The sequence below is a fragment of the Erpetoichthys calabaricus genome, chromosome 3 (genome assembly GCF_900747795.2).
Source record: "Erpetoichthys calabaricus chromosome 3, fErpCal1.3, whole genome shotgun sequence".
Taxonomy (NCBI): domain Eukaryota; kingdom Metazoa; phylum Chordata; class Cladistia; order Polypteriformes; family Polypteridae; genus Erpetoichthys; species Erpetoichthys calabaricus.
Window position 1 is genome coordinate 287,803,465 of NC_041396.2, and position 16,380 is coordinate 287,819,844.

At 44.0% G+C, this 16,380-nt stretch overlaps 1 protein-coding gene across 1 annotated transcript in view; it reads left to right on the forward strand.

Annotated features, from left to right (window-relative positions):
* Positions 1-16,380, forward strand: part of itga5 (integrin, alpha 5 (fibronectin receptor, alpha polypeptide)) — a 210,005-nt gene that overhangs the window by 177,859 nt on the left and 15,766 nt on the right. The window contains exon 26 of the mRNA XM_028798484.2: positions 2,966-3,073. Within this exon, the coding sequence (XP_028654317.1) occupies positions 2,966-3,073 (108 nt within the window). The remainder of the gene's footprint in view (positions 1-2,965; positions 3,074-16,380) is intronic.

The window sequence follows — 16,380 nt, forward strand, 5'->3', positions numbered from 1 at the left end:
AAAAAAAACGTTCAGTGCACCAAAATGCCCATAAATAAAAATAAATCCATAAAAAGATAAAAAAATCCCAAACATTTAAAACGAGACTAAAAATCCTGCAGCAGACATTGGGGTCACACCAGCCAAGCACAGCTCCTTCCCAGTCCCTCCAACTCACCCAAGGCTTGCTCAGCTGGAGAGATTTCAGCCGCTGTGGTCCTCACACTACCAATCCCCAAACTCCCCCATGGCTTGGCTGCCTTTGCCGGCGTTTGCCAAAAGGCTTGGCGTCAGTTGTCCTCCTGTCTTCCTTATCGCACATGTAGTCAACTCCTCTACATACATCCCTCGAGCACCGATCCTTCACTCCACATGGGACACCTGACCCCTCTCCTCAGCTTGCTAGCTGGCTCGTCCGCTCACTTTCACTGCCCTCTTGCCCTCCAAGCTTCTTTTTTACGTCTTATTCCTGTTTCTCGGGGCCAGCCCATTCTTGTATGGCACCGTGGACGCAGCGCCTCAATCTCGCGCTGCAGGAAGCCAATGAAGCAATTGAGAAAGATCCCACCCTCACGTGCAGGCAGGTGCATCTCGCCTCAAGTACCTGACCAACTCCCCACAGCTGCCCGATCGCACCCACACTGCCAAATGGATTATTTACAAACTGGCCTTTCATTCTAAGCCGTGGACCCACTATACCACAGGAAGCTCAACATCTTGCATAACTAGACCTCAAGACGAGTTGAATTGTATTTAATTTGTGTGGTTTTCTCTTATGAAAACAATAACATGTTGTAATAATATTGTTAAAAGTGTAAATCAAGGGATGTTGTGCATAGACTCTAGGTGGCCCAAGTGACAATGCATCTGGTATCCTGGTGGCAGGTCAGGGGTCAGGCCCTAAACATGTCTACCCAACCTTCCACATAAAACTCAGGGGTTTATAAAAGAGAGCCCAATAGAATAATGTGTATATATTTCTGGCATCTCTGATTCAAGCCTATGCAACATTTCGGCGAAACTGGGAAATGACAACACGACAGCTTTGATCAAGTATGGAAATGCAGCCAAGCCAGCTAAATGACTTCTTATATGGATTATTATTCATATCATCAAGCTGTTATAATGTGCGTTGATGTGAAAAACGTATTACACCTGAAAAGTGGTGAATATGACATACAAACTGTTACAAATCCAAATCCTATTATGTGATATCATCTACCGTTAAGTTCTGCTCCGTACTTATATTTTTATTTTTATACTGCATTGACTTGTGTTCTGTTCTGTGTATTGTGTTGTATTGACCCCCTTCTTTTTGACACCCACTGCACGTCCAGCCTACCTGGAAAGGGGTCTCTCTTTGAACTGCCTTTCCCGAGGTTTCTTCCATTTTTTTTTCCCTACTAGTTTTTTTTGGGAGTTTTTCCTTGTCGTCTTTCCTGGGGTGCTGTCAAAAGGCAGGTCCTGTTAAAGCCCATTGTCATTTTGGGCTATACAAAAATAAATTGTATTTTAGTACCCTGTGTGAGGGATGGCTGGCCATATATTCTGGCCCACACCTCCAAACCGCCAGGTGGAGCCCTCCCAGCAGTATGGAGGCTCCCCGAATTCCAGCAGGGCCTCATGGACCTTGTAGTTTTTACAAACAGCCCTGCTGGATATCATGGGGACCACCAGGAGCCGCTGTAGGGAGGCCTGGGGAGTGCTACGTGCCCTATAACCCGGAAGCACGTCCTGGTCACATGGACAGAAGGAACGACGTGCTTCTGGGATGAAGAAAAGGATTTTTAATCTGACCCAGAAGTGATAACGAATCATGGACTGCAGGATTGGAACCACTTCCGGGTCAGGGGATATAAAAGGACTTTGGGAAAACCCAGACGCTGAGCTGGGAGGAAGGGTGGCTAAGTGTCTGGGAGAGGAGGATTGAGTATTGTATGTGTAGTGTGGAGTGGAGGGTGCTTAGTGCACAGTATTATAATAAAAATAAGTATTCTACTTTTACCTGGTGTTTGGCGTGGTACCTGAGGGTTCAAGAGAGCAATAGTGCCCCCTACTGTTACACCTGTTAAGAGGACCAATTCTGCGTTTTTGCATTGAAGAACTTTTTTGGGCAGTTTATATTGGCTACCTTCTCATGAAACTGGCTGACAAGTTTGGAATATCTCCGCTAAGCTTTACGCTGTCAATGCCCCCTGTACTGGAAGCCATTAACCATCCAGTGAGACGCTGCATTCCATTTTCATATGGTGTGGGTGTATATACGTAAAATACAACCAGATTTTGCCAGCATAAAAAGGCCATTTGCAGCAGTGTTCAATTCTCCTAGCGTAAACCTGCCAGTTTAGTGCACTCTTATTGCATTAAGGGCACCTAGTAAGAATGAAGCTGCTTTGGTTAATTGTAAGGAGTAAAGTTCCATTAATGCACAAGTCATCTGTGATGCCAAACTGAGACTGCCAAACACTTTGGCTCGGGGGCCTGAACCAACCCTTGATTAGTTTGTTTAGAGGCCATGAAACATTTGCAGATGACTTGCTAATGGGGCTGTATGAGGGAGCTGGCTTGTTGGCGATTGGCTCTTTCTCATATGGCCTGTTCTTTTCGCTGTAACAGGAATCATGTCATTAAATGGAAGCGGTGATAGTGGCTGCCTGCTCACACACTGGTGCCTTTTGCCATCCCCCACAATGGAGAGGATAGGCACTACAATGCCACACAGGATCTTTACACGCTCCGTTGTGGAGCACAGCTTACGATTTAATGTATCAGGTGGGAAGGCTGCTCTACTCTACCAACCAATGAAGACATCTCAAATGCTTTAAATAAGTGCAGCAGCCATTCTGAACTGAGTTTTAGAAGTAATATCAAGTTCTAAGTAGAATTTTTAGGATTTGCCCTCCCTCATGTGTCAAAAATGTGGAAGTTCTATCAGCAAGAGATCAGAACCAAGCACTAATTTCTCTGTTTTGTTTGTTTTCCACAGCTAAGCCACTCCGTCACTGAGCAGACGCCCACTCTAACTCCGAGTCCTGAGCACTTCATCCAGAAGAGAGATGTATCCCGTGAAATCCTGTCTGAACTGGACACGCTGGTAATGCCCTGAAACGAACAAGTTTAGGAGGGGAGGGCATACAGACCTTGACTGGAATATGGTTTCTTATTGTGTGCTTAAAATGTAAAAGAGGGGGCTGTGTAGGCCACTGGAATAAGCTGAAGCCACTGTCATGTTTGTGGAACCAGCATGAGATGTGTATTTTGTGACATGTCATGTTATCCATTTGAAAGAGTGGACAGTGTCCATAAAGGGATGTATGTGGTCAGAAATACAGCTTAGTTATGTTGTGGCATTTAAATGATGCTCCTCTGGCATTAAGATGCCCGATGTGTGTCAAGATGACATTGTCTACCACCATGAGCCGGATCCATGAGTTTGTTCCATTTATGCCAAATTTTCGACCGTACTCTCTGCATGTCACACCAGCAATCCCTGATTCATAACATCAGGCGACATTGTTGTAGTTTCCAGTTATCCAGTTTGCTAATCACATAACCACACTGATGGCAATGGAACCCAACATTACCTGCTGCTGTTTAAGATCTGACCTGTTTTTGTGTTCAGAGACGTTATTCTACACTCTACTAGTGTACAGAACTGTTTGTGGCCCTTCTGTTAGCTCACCCATTGCTGCTCTTTAGATGCTTTTTTAGATCCTCCATTGTCTGTAAATCCTCTCACAGTAAGGAGGTCATGGATTCGCATCCCGGGTCATCCTTGTGTGATAGCACTTTGAGTAGTGACAAGAATGCTATATAAATGTGATGTCCATCCATCCATTTTCCAACTCGCTGAATCCGAACACAGGTTACGGGGGTCTGCTGGAGCCATTCCCAGCCAACACAGGGCACAAGGCAGGAACCAATCCCGGGCAGAGTGCCCACACACACACACTCGCACACCAAGCACACTCTAGGGCCAATTTAGAATCGCCAATCTACCTAACCTGCATGTCTTTGGACTGTGGGAGGAAACCCACGCAGACACGGGGAGAACATGCAGACTCCACGCAGGGAGGACCCAGAAAGCAAACCTGGGTCTCCTAACTGCGAGGCAGCAGTGCTACCACTGCACCACCGTGCCGCCCATAAATGTGAAGTATTGTTTATTATTATTATTATTACTAGGGGGTCCCCCCCCCCCCTGCTCACTTCGCTCGCCAACCCCCTCGGCCTGCACTACACGCCATCCTCTTCATGTCTCTGCCGCTCGCGTTGTGAAGAGGGGGGCTGAATGCACCCCAAGGGGACGCGGTCGCTCCTCCGAAACCCCCCTCTTAAACGCTGATACAATGGGAAACAAATATGGTATTTTTTTTTTTTTTACCTCCTCTTTGCTCGATCAGCTGCTGGAGTGCTGCTGCTGCTGCCGCCGTGCCATGTGATCTGCATGTCTCGCGGCACTTCGAACATTTAAGAGCCTGTACAGCAGCTGTCTTTGTCATCTACTCTGTCATTTATTTCCGGCCCCGGCGTGGTTAAATGTCTTGGGAGAAAGTCTCGTCTCACAGGACACGAGTTCTTGATATTTTAGTTTATAATTTAAAAACGGAACAAGAATCTGAAAATCTAACAACATCACATTAAAGTTCAATAAATTCTGAAAAGAATAATACCAAACCTATATAAAGCGTGACATAAAAACGTCACATAAAATCGTTGCACTTTTAGGCTTAGGATTTTATATATAGAGAGAGCAGATTATTAAGTTCTAGGGAGCCTAGTGTATGCAAATCCTGGAGGTGCAGTTGGAACCTCCATGTTTGACAATAACAATCAGAGCATGGGCAAAATTTCTTAGATCATACATCCCTAGATATTTTTATCTTTGAGTATTAAAAAAAATTATCTGCACGTTATATGGAGGAAATTGCAACCATGTGATTGGCTGTTTGGAAGAATTATGCTATTTATGTCAATGAAGAATTGGACCAAGCAAAGTGTGTGTGTGTACGAGTATCTGTATTGTGGTGAACCTGCGGTTGCCTCAGCGACGGACAAGCAGCCCTCGACGGGTGCATCAGTTGCGTTTCGGCGTGTCGTCCCATTGGGGAGGGTCTCAAATGAGTTCAGAATTCTCACAATATATATGACCTTGTGTACATTTAATACAGGAGTCCCCATCTCCAGTCCTGGAGGGCTGCAGTGGCTGCAGGTTTTCATTCTAACCCTTTTCTTAATTAGTGACCTGTTTTTGCTGCCAATTAACTTTTTCCTTTCTTTTTAATTGACTTAAGATTTTCCCCCTGAATTTCTTAGTAGTTCCTCTCAATTGCTTCATTTCATTCCTTAAATGACACCCAAACAAAAATAAAATGTGAAGTAAGTGAGCCAACAGAAGACCAACTAAGTCAGGGCCTCAAACTCCAACGAATTTCACTCCAACCAGTTGTTTATAATTAGGCGCTAAGTCTTGTTGTTAATTAAACTTGTTCTTTAATTCCGTGGCTTGTTGCTGCTCTCATTGTGCAATGGCAGACATTTCCAAAGTTGTTGATTTGCTCTTTTCTAAGAGCGCTGATTAAATGTTTTGAGGACCTGAGTAGATCGACATTCCTGAGACCCTCATCTTTCTTTATTTTCAGATATTGTGTGATGGACACAGTGTGCTGCTCAAGTTTTGGTTCATTTTGTATTTCATTATTGTTTGTTGTTGAAAAAAGAAACAAGGAAGGGGTCTGAGTCTTCATAAATTGAATTTAAAGAAGTTAATTAGCTGCAAAAACAGGTCACTAATTAAGAAAAGGGTTAGAATGAAAACCTGCAGCCACTGCGGCCCTCCAGGACTGGAGTTGGGAACCCCTGTTTTAATGTACTGTACATATGTATATACTTTGTGTGTCTGTGCATGCATGTTTCTATATTTGATTCAGATTATACAGTATGTGTATAAAATGTTTATATAAATGTGTATTTTTTAAGAGTGTTGGACACACACACACACACCATGCAGCTAGACAGGGAGCTCAGTCTCTCTGAGTGGGGATGCTGCTGTTTATTTTGCAGCACTTCTTGTCAGCTGGCTCAGTTTTCCAGTATGTGTTTGGGATCCTTTACTGTCGCTGTGTCAGAGCCCAGCAAAGCATTCTTTGTGTAATTTTGTGCTTTATGAAAAAAACGAGCAACGGCACACTGCCGTGAATACGCTTGAACATTCCTAGATTTCATACTCTTTCTCTGTACGTTTAGTATTCGTTTGCTCAGAGGTTGATGCGCTTGCTGAGCAGCTCTTCTTTTCTCCACCCTAGCAGCCCGCTTTTTCTTTCGTTGGCATCTTTTCGCATTAAAACTGATTAAGTCAGTGTTTGTGTTGCAATTACTTGGTGCGTTTTCTTTAATTTTTCACTTAAGCTGGCACTTCCATCCATCCATTTTCCAACCCGCTGAATCCGAACACAGGGTCACGGGGGGTCTGCTGGAGCCAATCCCAGCCAACACGGGGCACAAGGCAGGAATCAATCCTGGGCAGGGTGCCAACCCACCGCAGGACACACACAAACACACCCACACACCAAGCCCACACTAGGGACAATTTAGAATCGCCAATCCACCTAACCTGCATGTCTTTGGACTGTGGGAGGAAACCGGAGCACCCGAAGGAAACCCACGCAGACACGGGGAGAACATGCAAACTCCACGCAGGGAGGACCCGGGAAGTGAACCCGGGTCTCCTAACTGCGAAGCAGCAGCGCTACCACTGTGCCACCGTGCTACCCTAAGCTGGCACTTAAGTCTTCAATCTGCCTCAAGAATGATTAATGATATGAAGAGGTAGAGGAAGTGATGGAGAAGGTGGTAGGGATAAGAATGGCGCCTGTTCGCATGCACCACACTGTTGCCCTGCTGGCCACTGCCAAGAGTTGATTCTACAATAAAATTTAAAAAGAGGAATAACACTGGAGGTCAATCATCACCCCAAAAGCAGATAGTAGACGTCACATAGTATATGTGTACCAAATTTCAGGTCAGTAGGTCAAACGGTTTGCGAGCTACAGGGGATTTAAAATCCTGGACAGACCAACGAACAGCCACAGTAGCATATTACTGTATATAAGAAGATAAGTAGCGGGTGCCGTGTGCCATGTCAGGATGCAGTCCTCCTGCAGACCCATTTTGTATTCCACGGTTCTCTTAGCCACATCACTGGCAGTTCTTCAGCTGTTGCCAGTGTCCCCTTTCATCTTTAATTTTGTTTGAGATTCGGTCTGAATGAACACAATCTCCTTGTGTGTTGTTCACTGGGCCTTGTCATGTTTGCATGTTGTTTTTTTGGATTCTTTTCATGCAGTGAGTTATGATTTTCTTTTTTTCAAAGGAAAAGGAGTCTCGCAGGAAGCGGTGCCAACATATTCCTGCCATGGATGTGGTCAGCTTGCCCACTGACCCTTACTGGCATGGCCACGCTGTGCTCCAGCTGGTGGTCCCGCACTGTTGCATTGTAAAGTTACGTGACGCGGTTTCCTGTGATCTTTCCACTCTGACAGGTGCAGCTTAGTCTGGTTGAGGGGCTAACCTGCGTCAGTGTAGTCCGAGTGGGGTGTGGGCTGCTATTGCACAGGTGGTCCTAGCAGTTCACACATCACCCCTGCCTCATCTTGCCTTCCTGCTTTATTGCACCTTGTTCTTAGAGTACTATAACAGGAATGTTGACCCAGCTGCTTGAATGCGTGTCCTTTAAAAAGCTGAGCAGGGTGGTCTACTTTTTTATTATGGGATGTGGGAGGATCTTTGTTTTTATTGCTCTATTTGAGGCAGCCTTTATTATGGGTGGTGCAAGTGGAGGGATGATTGTGTAATCCTTTGCAAAAAGTGACGGGTGGGCACGTTGGCGTATTAACCATTACACCAAGGGGCGGCCAGATCATGTCCAGCTCCTGACTCGTCGTGTGACCCTGAGTGCATCTCTGGACCTTCTAGTGTAAAGTAACTGGAGGATGTTAGCTGTCCTGAGGGTTAAACCAACTTCTTTAAGGGCATCAAATTAATGCATATTGATAAATGATAGCTTAGAATTTATTGATCCCAAAAGAGAACGTCAACTGCAGAAACATATGATTAAAAATGTACAACAAAAGTAGTGCCCAATGGAATCTGTTTTATTTTTCACAAATTCTGTTTAATTTTTTTTTTATTTTTGGTTTTCAGTTTTTTTATTTTTCCTTGATTCGGATTTTTGGGTTTTTACTTTTTTTGAACACTGTAAGAAAGTAGTAACAGCTACAACAAAACAAACAAAAATGAAATGGTGCTTTACATTCCTATACATTCCTTTACAACTGAACCTTATTTTGCAGTTCCATTCTTCAGGTAGGAGCCCAGATTCTCCATGATGCTGAGATTACAGTAGGGCAGTGAGTACCCACCAGAACTGTAAGAGCTGTTACTAGTTTGATACATCCTTCTGAGATGAAGGTGAACTTTTCTTTTAGAGAAAAGAGAGACCCGCTTTTTAAGGGCTCGTTGCATCTGAGGAGACACCTGCTCTTCTGCCCAGGTTTGTAGGAGCCAAGTTTATAACGGAAGAGTCAAATGTGGACCCTGTGTCCCTCATCACCGCGAGGCAAAACATTTAATGAATCCTGAAACATCGTTGTTAATTTTTAAAAGGGAACCCATTAACAACCAGTGCTCTTCACTAATAAGATTTTTCTACGGGAAAGACTGTTAATACCAGTTAAATACCTGTATAATTTAATCGGTTAAATCACGGGTGTTGAACTCCAGGCCAATGGTGGGCCGCAGTGGCTGCAGGTTTTCTTTCTCACCCTTTTCCTAATCAGTGACCAGTTTTCACTGCTAGTTAACTCCTTTCCCCTTCATTTTAGTATCCCTGTTTTTAAGGATTCAGTCCTCTGAGTTGATTCTTTTCTTCATTAAATGGCAGCCAATGAGAAATGAGATGTGAAACAAGCCAACAGATGACCAGCTAAATTGAAGCTTCAAACTCCAACCAATTTCACTCCAACCAGTTCCTTAATGAGAAGCCAATTCTTGCTGTTAATTAAAGCCATCATTTAATTCCATTGCTTATTGCTGCTCTCATTCTGCCGCAGCAGACATTTCTAAAACTGTTGATTTTCTGTTTTTTCTAAGAACGCCGTCAAAATGTTTTGGTGACCCGAGAGATCAACCTTACCGAGACCATCACCTTTGTTTATGTTCAAATAATGTGGTTAGCTTGTGATGTGGCAGCTCGTTTTGTGTCATTATTGTTTGGCTGCTAATTAAGGAAAAAGAAACAACTAAGGCATGAGTGTCCAACTCTGGGCCTGGAGGGCCGAAGTGGCTGCAGCCAACAGACGACCAGCTAAATTGGGGCTTCAAACTCCCACCAGTTTCACTCCAACCAATTTCTTAATGAGAAGCTGATTCTTGCTCTTCATTAAACACATCATTTAATTCCACGGCATAAGAAAGAACTAAGGGGTCTGAGGTGAGTTAATTAAAACTAAGGCAAAATGTAATTAGCAGCAAAAACAAGTCGCTAATTAGAATGAAAACCTGCAACCATTGCGGCCCACCAGGACCGGAGTTCGACACCCCTGAACTAAGGGGTCTGAGTCAAGTTAATTAAAACTGAGGCAAAAAGTAGTTTAATTAGCAGCAAAAACTGTTCACTAATGAAGACGATGGTTAGAATGAAAACCTGCAGCCACTACGGCCCACCAGGACCGGAGTTCAACACCCCTGTGTTAAATGATTCACAGTAAATACATCACGCACAATTAGAACTGCCTACATAAAAGAATTACTGTACGGCCAAATGGTTACTCACCTATCACTATGATGAGAACGCTGTGGCCTTGGCTATCAGTGGTTTCATCAACCACATCATATATTTTCTTGCCACGAATCTTTCGAAGAACGGCGTCCGTTTTTAAGCGTTAATTCTATGATTCCGTCCGTGTTTTCCACATTGCGGAAATCATAGGGGCCTACAAATTATTACACTGGGCTGAGACCCAGAGCTGTACACAGAATCTAATGATGAATATACAGAGATGATGTTCCTATGCCAGTGTGTCTGTTTATAACACATAGGATAAAGATGGATATCAATGGAGAAGGCACTACATTATTATATGAGGTGAGACACAAATAACCGGATTGGTGGTAAAAAGAAAAAAAATTGATGAATTCCAGCATTCTAAACATTGTAACCTTCTCTATGCTCCCCATCCCGATCTCTACACCGTTCCATACGTATCTTCCATTGATTGAAACAGCGCTGGAAGTCTTCTTGCTTGAGGCTCTTCAACAGGCTTGCCGTTGCTGTCTTCACTTCATCCATTGAAGAAAAAATGTGTTCCCTTCAGGTCACTTTTGATTTTCAGGAACAAGTAAAAAAATCACAGGAAGTTAACTCGAGCGAATAGGGAGGATGATTGAGCACAGGAATGTTTTTGTCAGTCAAAAACTGTTTTACAGAAAAAGCATTGTGCACAGGAGCCTTGTCTTGTCTTATCTCGCTGTTCGCTTTTCTCACCCGACATTGTTGTGACAATTCATGTAGCGATTGTTGTGCAAATACTGACTGGGCTATTCACAGGATATACCTAGCCGGTCGACGGTTTGAAAGGGCACGCGTGTAGGAGGGGTTATAGTTCTATGATTCACGTCCAGCCGACCTCCAGACGGTTTTCCAAGAAAGCCTCAAGCCCAGTTTGGTTGTTTTTGTGTCTCACCTCGTATACTGTACTGAAATTGTTACCTTGTGATGCACCAGGTAGGCTTTGGCTCCTCATGACCCTGAACTCAAACTCGTGTGAGGATGTATGCCACTAGTTCACTAAACTCTTGTTTGGGGATCATATTCAAAAGAGTCCAGTTTCGGTACAGTGAAGCATTCTGAGCACAAGGTGGTCACTCTCTTGTATCAGGGTACCAAACTGGCCAGTGACTCCATGCTAAAAACGAAAGTTCATCCATAATGAAGGCTTTCTTTGTCCTTGTAGCCCTGTAATTTGGAATAGGGCTTGGGGGAGGGGGGCAGCTGCACAGGTGTGCATTTGTTCAGGTGAAGGGGGTCTTTAGTCCGCACTAATAATATGCTGTTTGACGGCAGGCTTGATGTCACCAGGGCTAATTGGGGCACTTAGGGCCTGTTTACACACACCTCCTCGACTCCAGCTGCCATGATGGCCAAACAGGGACCTCATTGATACCAGAGCTGCAGGTGTCCCTGGGCTTTTCCATCTAATAGAGACCCCCAGCCCCCCCCCGGACCTCGGATTCCTTAAGGAGTGATGCAAGTTAAAATGAGGTAGTGACATAAGTGGGGGTGCAAATAACCAAGGTCATCTCCAGTACAAAGCACCTTTGATCAGCAGGCCAGGCCCTGTGATTTAACATGAAGGCACTCGAGCGTGACATTTAAACTTAGCACAGTCAAAGAAAAGCATTTTAATGTGGCTTCTGTTTAGGGTGACATTTGTAACCTTGTTGGGGTCAGCCATGTGTCACTAGCCTGATGAGCAAGAGTAGCAATCCAGTCTTAATGTGCAGCTTACATCTCGTCCGGACGGGGAAAACTGTGCTCGTTAAATTGAAAAGGGGTATTGGATATCCCATCTCTCAGACCATTATGGGAAAAAATTAGCAGTTTAGGCAAAATAAATACTTAATGCTGAGCTAGAATTTGAATTTTTCTTCTTTGCAAGCAAGCTTTAAGTAAAAATCAGGGTGTGTGTGTGTGTGTAAACACTGATCAGTCACAGCATTAAAAGTACCTGCCTCATTGCGTAGGTCCCTCTTGTGCTGCCAGAACAGCTGATCCATCGAGGTATGGACTCCACAAGACCTCCAAAGGTGTCATGTGGTATCTGACACCAAGACCTTACCAGCAGATCCTTTAAGGTCCTGTAAGTTGAGAGGTGGTGGCTCCATGGATCGGACTTGTTTTTCCAGTACATCCCACAGGTGCTTGATCAAATTTAGAACTTAGAGGCCAAGTCAACATCTTGAACTCTTTGTCACGTTCCTCAAACCATTCCTGAACAATTTTTGCAGTGTGGCAGGTCACACTGTCCTGCTGAAAGAGGCCACTGGGAATACCGATGTTATGAAGTGGGGTACTGGTATGCAGTAACCTTTAGAAAGATGGTACAAGTCAAAGTGACATCCACATGAATTCCAGGATCCAAGGGTTCATAGCAGAACACTGGCCTGAGAATCTCCATGGCTCTGCTGGCTTGCCTTCTTCCCTTAGTGCATCTTGCTGCCATTTCTTCAACAGGTAAACAAGACACACTCACCAGGCCGTCCAACATGGTCCAAAAGACAATGTGATTCATCAGGCCAGGCCACTTTCTTCCATTGCTGCCTGGTCCATTGCTGATGTTCACATATCCTTTGTAGACGCTTTCGGCAATGGACATGGATGAGCATGCACACTCTGACTGGTCTGTGGCTACGCAGCTCCATATGCAGCAGGCTGTGATGCACTGTGGGTTCTGACACATTTCTCTCATGGCCACCATTAAGTTATTAGGTAATCTGTGCTACAGTAGCCCTTCTGTGGGGTCAGACCACATGTGCTAGCCTTCACTCTCCACGCACATCAATGAGCTCTGGGAGCCCATGACCCTGACACCAGTTCACATGTTGTCCTTCCTTGGACCATTTTTGGTAGGTACTGACAACACCCCTCAAGACCTGCCGATTTGGAGGTGCTCTGACCCAGACATCTAGTCATAAGTTGGCCCTCGTCAATGTCGCTCAGATCCTTAAGCTTGCCCATTTTTCCAATACATCACCTTCAACAACTGACTGATCACTTGCTGCCTAATAAATCGCACCCCTTGATAGGTGAAATTTTAACGTGATAATTAATGATTCTCTTCACCAGTCTATGGTTTTAATGTTGGAGCTGATTGGGGTGGCTGGGTGGGTGTCTGCGTGTGTGTAAATCTCTATGTACAAAAACTTACAAGTCCATTTGAAGCACTGAAGAGAAATTTGGGCCTATTTACAGACAACCTCATGAGAAAAGGTTCTCAGCAGCGGAATCCAGTTTGACCAAATAGTTAAATTAATGATGAATGAATAAATCTGCAGTGATGTTTTGCATGTAATAGTTGAAAATCGTATTTATATCTTATATATAAATGTCTACATGTGGAAGTCTGTCTGTCTCTGTCTGTCCAGCCCGGAAGTGAGAAGTGGAGTCGGGGTAAGGGCTCCACTTCTGAGGATACACACGCAAGGCCAGCATGTCGGCAAAACAAACCCTCCGAAGAAAAAGTCACTCGCTTAGCCGCTAATACAGAAGCGAGCCGAGGACATCGGCAAAACAAAACCTCTGAAAAAAGACTAAGTCGCTTAGCTATTCGTGCACAAGTGAGGCCAGCATGTCGGCAAAGCGAAACCTCCGAAGAAAGAGACACTCGCTTAGTCGCTAATGCACAAGAGAGCCGAGCACATCGGCAAAACGGAATCCCTTTTACTTTTCCTCCCACCGCTAATACACAAGTGAGGAGAGTACGTCAGCAAAATGAAACCTCCAAAGAAAGAAACGCTCGCTTAGCCGCTAATACACAAGCGAGGCCAGCATGTCAGCAAAATGAAACCTCAGAAGAGACGCTTGCTTAGCCTCTAATACAACAAGAGAGGCGAGCACATCAGCAAAACGAAACCTACAAAGAAAGAAACACTCAGCTGCTAATGCACAAGTGATGTAAGCATGTCGGCAAAATGAAAACTATGAAGAAAGAAACAGAGTTAGCCGCTAGCAAGCAAGGCCAGCATGTCCGCAAAATAAATCCTCCTAGGAGAGAGATGCCCAGAATCGTTCCTTTCAATTACCTGAAATCTCTACATTTCAAGTTTCTTTCTGACTATTTCAATAGTTTCTAGGACACCGGGCTTTTTACAGCACGGGCTTACACAGCTAGTACGTTTGTGTGTGTATATATACAATTTATCTGTCATATAGTGCCTTTCATCTGTCTATCTATAGAGGGGATATATATGTATGTATGTATGTATGTATGTATGTATGTATGTATGTATGTATGTATGTATGTATGTATGTATATGTGTGTGTGCGTGTATATATGTATATACACATACATACAATATATACAATAAGATGTCTGTCCATCTTATTGCTCGGGTATAATGTTGCCCACCATCCACAAGAAGGTGAGAATGTCTGAATAAAGGCAAGTAGCAAGCATAAAATTACAAACTGTGGCGCATGTTCGTACGTCCAGGCATCATGCCATCTATAACAGGGCTGGAATGTCTGATGAAGATGGACAGAAGCACAAAGAAAGAGGGTGGTAAGGACTAGCACAGCCAGTAAACGGAAACTCATAAATGCCTGATGCTGGCAAAGCAAACAGACTATACCATTGTTCATTTATTAAAACAGCCTTAATGGTACATTTCGCTACGCTAGTATATAAAATGCACACAAGTTTGTGTATATACAGTATATACAGTGGGTACGGAAAGTATTCAGACCAACTTCAATTTTTCACTCTTTGTCATATTGCAGCCATTTGCTAAAATGATTTAAATTAATTTTTTCCCTCATTAATGTACACACAGCACCCCATATTGACAGACAAAAAAAAGAATTTTTGAAATTGTTGCAGATTTATTAAAAAAAAAAAACTGAAATATCACATGGTCCTAAGTATTCAGACCCTTTGCTCAGTATTTAGTAGAAGCACCCTTTTGAGCTAATACAGCCATGAGTCTTCTTGGGAAAGATGCAACAAGTTTTTCACACCTGGATTTGGGGATCCTCTGCCATTCCTCCTTGCAGATCCTCTCCAGTTCTGTCAGGTTGGATGGTAAGCGTTGGTGGACAGCCATTTTTAGGTCTCTCCAGAGATGCTCAATTGGGTTTAAGTCAGGGTTCTGGCTGGGCCATTCAAGAACAGTCACAGAGTTGTTGTGAAGCCACTCCTTCGTTATTTTAGCTGTGTGCTTATGGTCATTGTCTTGTTGGAAGGTAAACCTTCGGCCCAGTCTGAGGTCCTTAGCACTCTGGAGAAGGTTTTTGTCCAGGATATACCTGTACTTGGCCGCATTCATCTTTCCCTCGATTGCAGCCAGTCGTCCTGTCCCTGCAGCTGAAAAACACCCCTACAGCATGAGGCTGCCACCGCCATGCTTCACTGTGGGGACTGTATTGGACAAGTGATGAGCAGTGCCTGGTTGTCTCCACACATACCTCAGTGCAAGACACATGACAGCCCGCATGGAGTTTGCTAAAAGACACCTGAAGGACTCTGAGATGGTGAGAAATAAGATTCTCTGGTCTGATGAGACCAAGATAGAACTTTTTGGCCTTAATTCTAAGCGGTATGTGTTGCAATCGAGGGAAAGATGAATGCGGCCAAGTACAGGGATATCCTGGACAAAAACCTTCTCCAGAGTGCCAAGGACCTCAGACTGGGCCGAAGGTTTTTTTTGTCTGTCAATATGGGGTGCTGTGTGTACATTGAGGGAAAAAATTAATTTAAATGATTTTAGCAAATGGCTGCAATATGACAAAGAGTGAAAAATTGAAGGGGGTCTGAATACTTTCCGTACCCACTGTATGTGTTGTATAATATAAAGAAGAGATGCGTATGTGTGTGTTGGTTTATACTTCCTAGCAGGGGCACACCAGCACTGCTCAGATTTGAATGAAGTGCAGGTATGGTTGCTAAATAAATCCCCCAAGTGGAAAGCTTTCAGTGACTAAACTCGCCGTGTAGAGCAGCCTGTTGCCAAGTTTCAAAAATGCCACCTTGTTTGTACTTCTCTAATAAAGCATCAGTGCTTTATAAAGTTCCCCAGGAGGGAAATATTTTCAAACAAAACATAGCCTGTGGTCTTCCTCTATGCAAAATCTGGCAGAGAAGGGTTCTAACGCACACTCAGCTGTAAATATCGGATCGTGGCAGCTGTGAAATTTTTTTTCGACCTCCACTTGTTCTCAGAGCTGCGTGGGTGGTTCTGGTCTAAGTTCTTGTCTAAGTACATCCTGATGTCTTTAATGTGTATTTGTGATATTTGTTGTCAGTTCTTGGTACTGTACTCCTCTTTCTAGTATGTGTGAGACATGCAAGAGGGAATTTTACTGTATTGTGCCCACATGTCGCTCTTTCTATATTGACACCCAGAGGCTTGTTAAAGAAATTGCGTGAGTCAACAGGCACTGAACAGAAGGTTTGAAAGTTTAGCCTCCAGACCTGACTACATGCATGTGTTGATGGACGTTTCACACAGAAACTGAGTTTCTCCAAAATGCTCTGTAGCCATCGGTAAACTACCAAGCACGCTTTTGGAAGTCTACATTTACGTTTATTTTCTTAGCAGACGCTTTTGTCCGAAGCGATTTACATA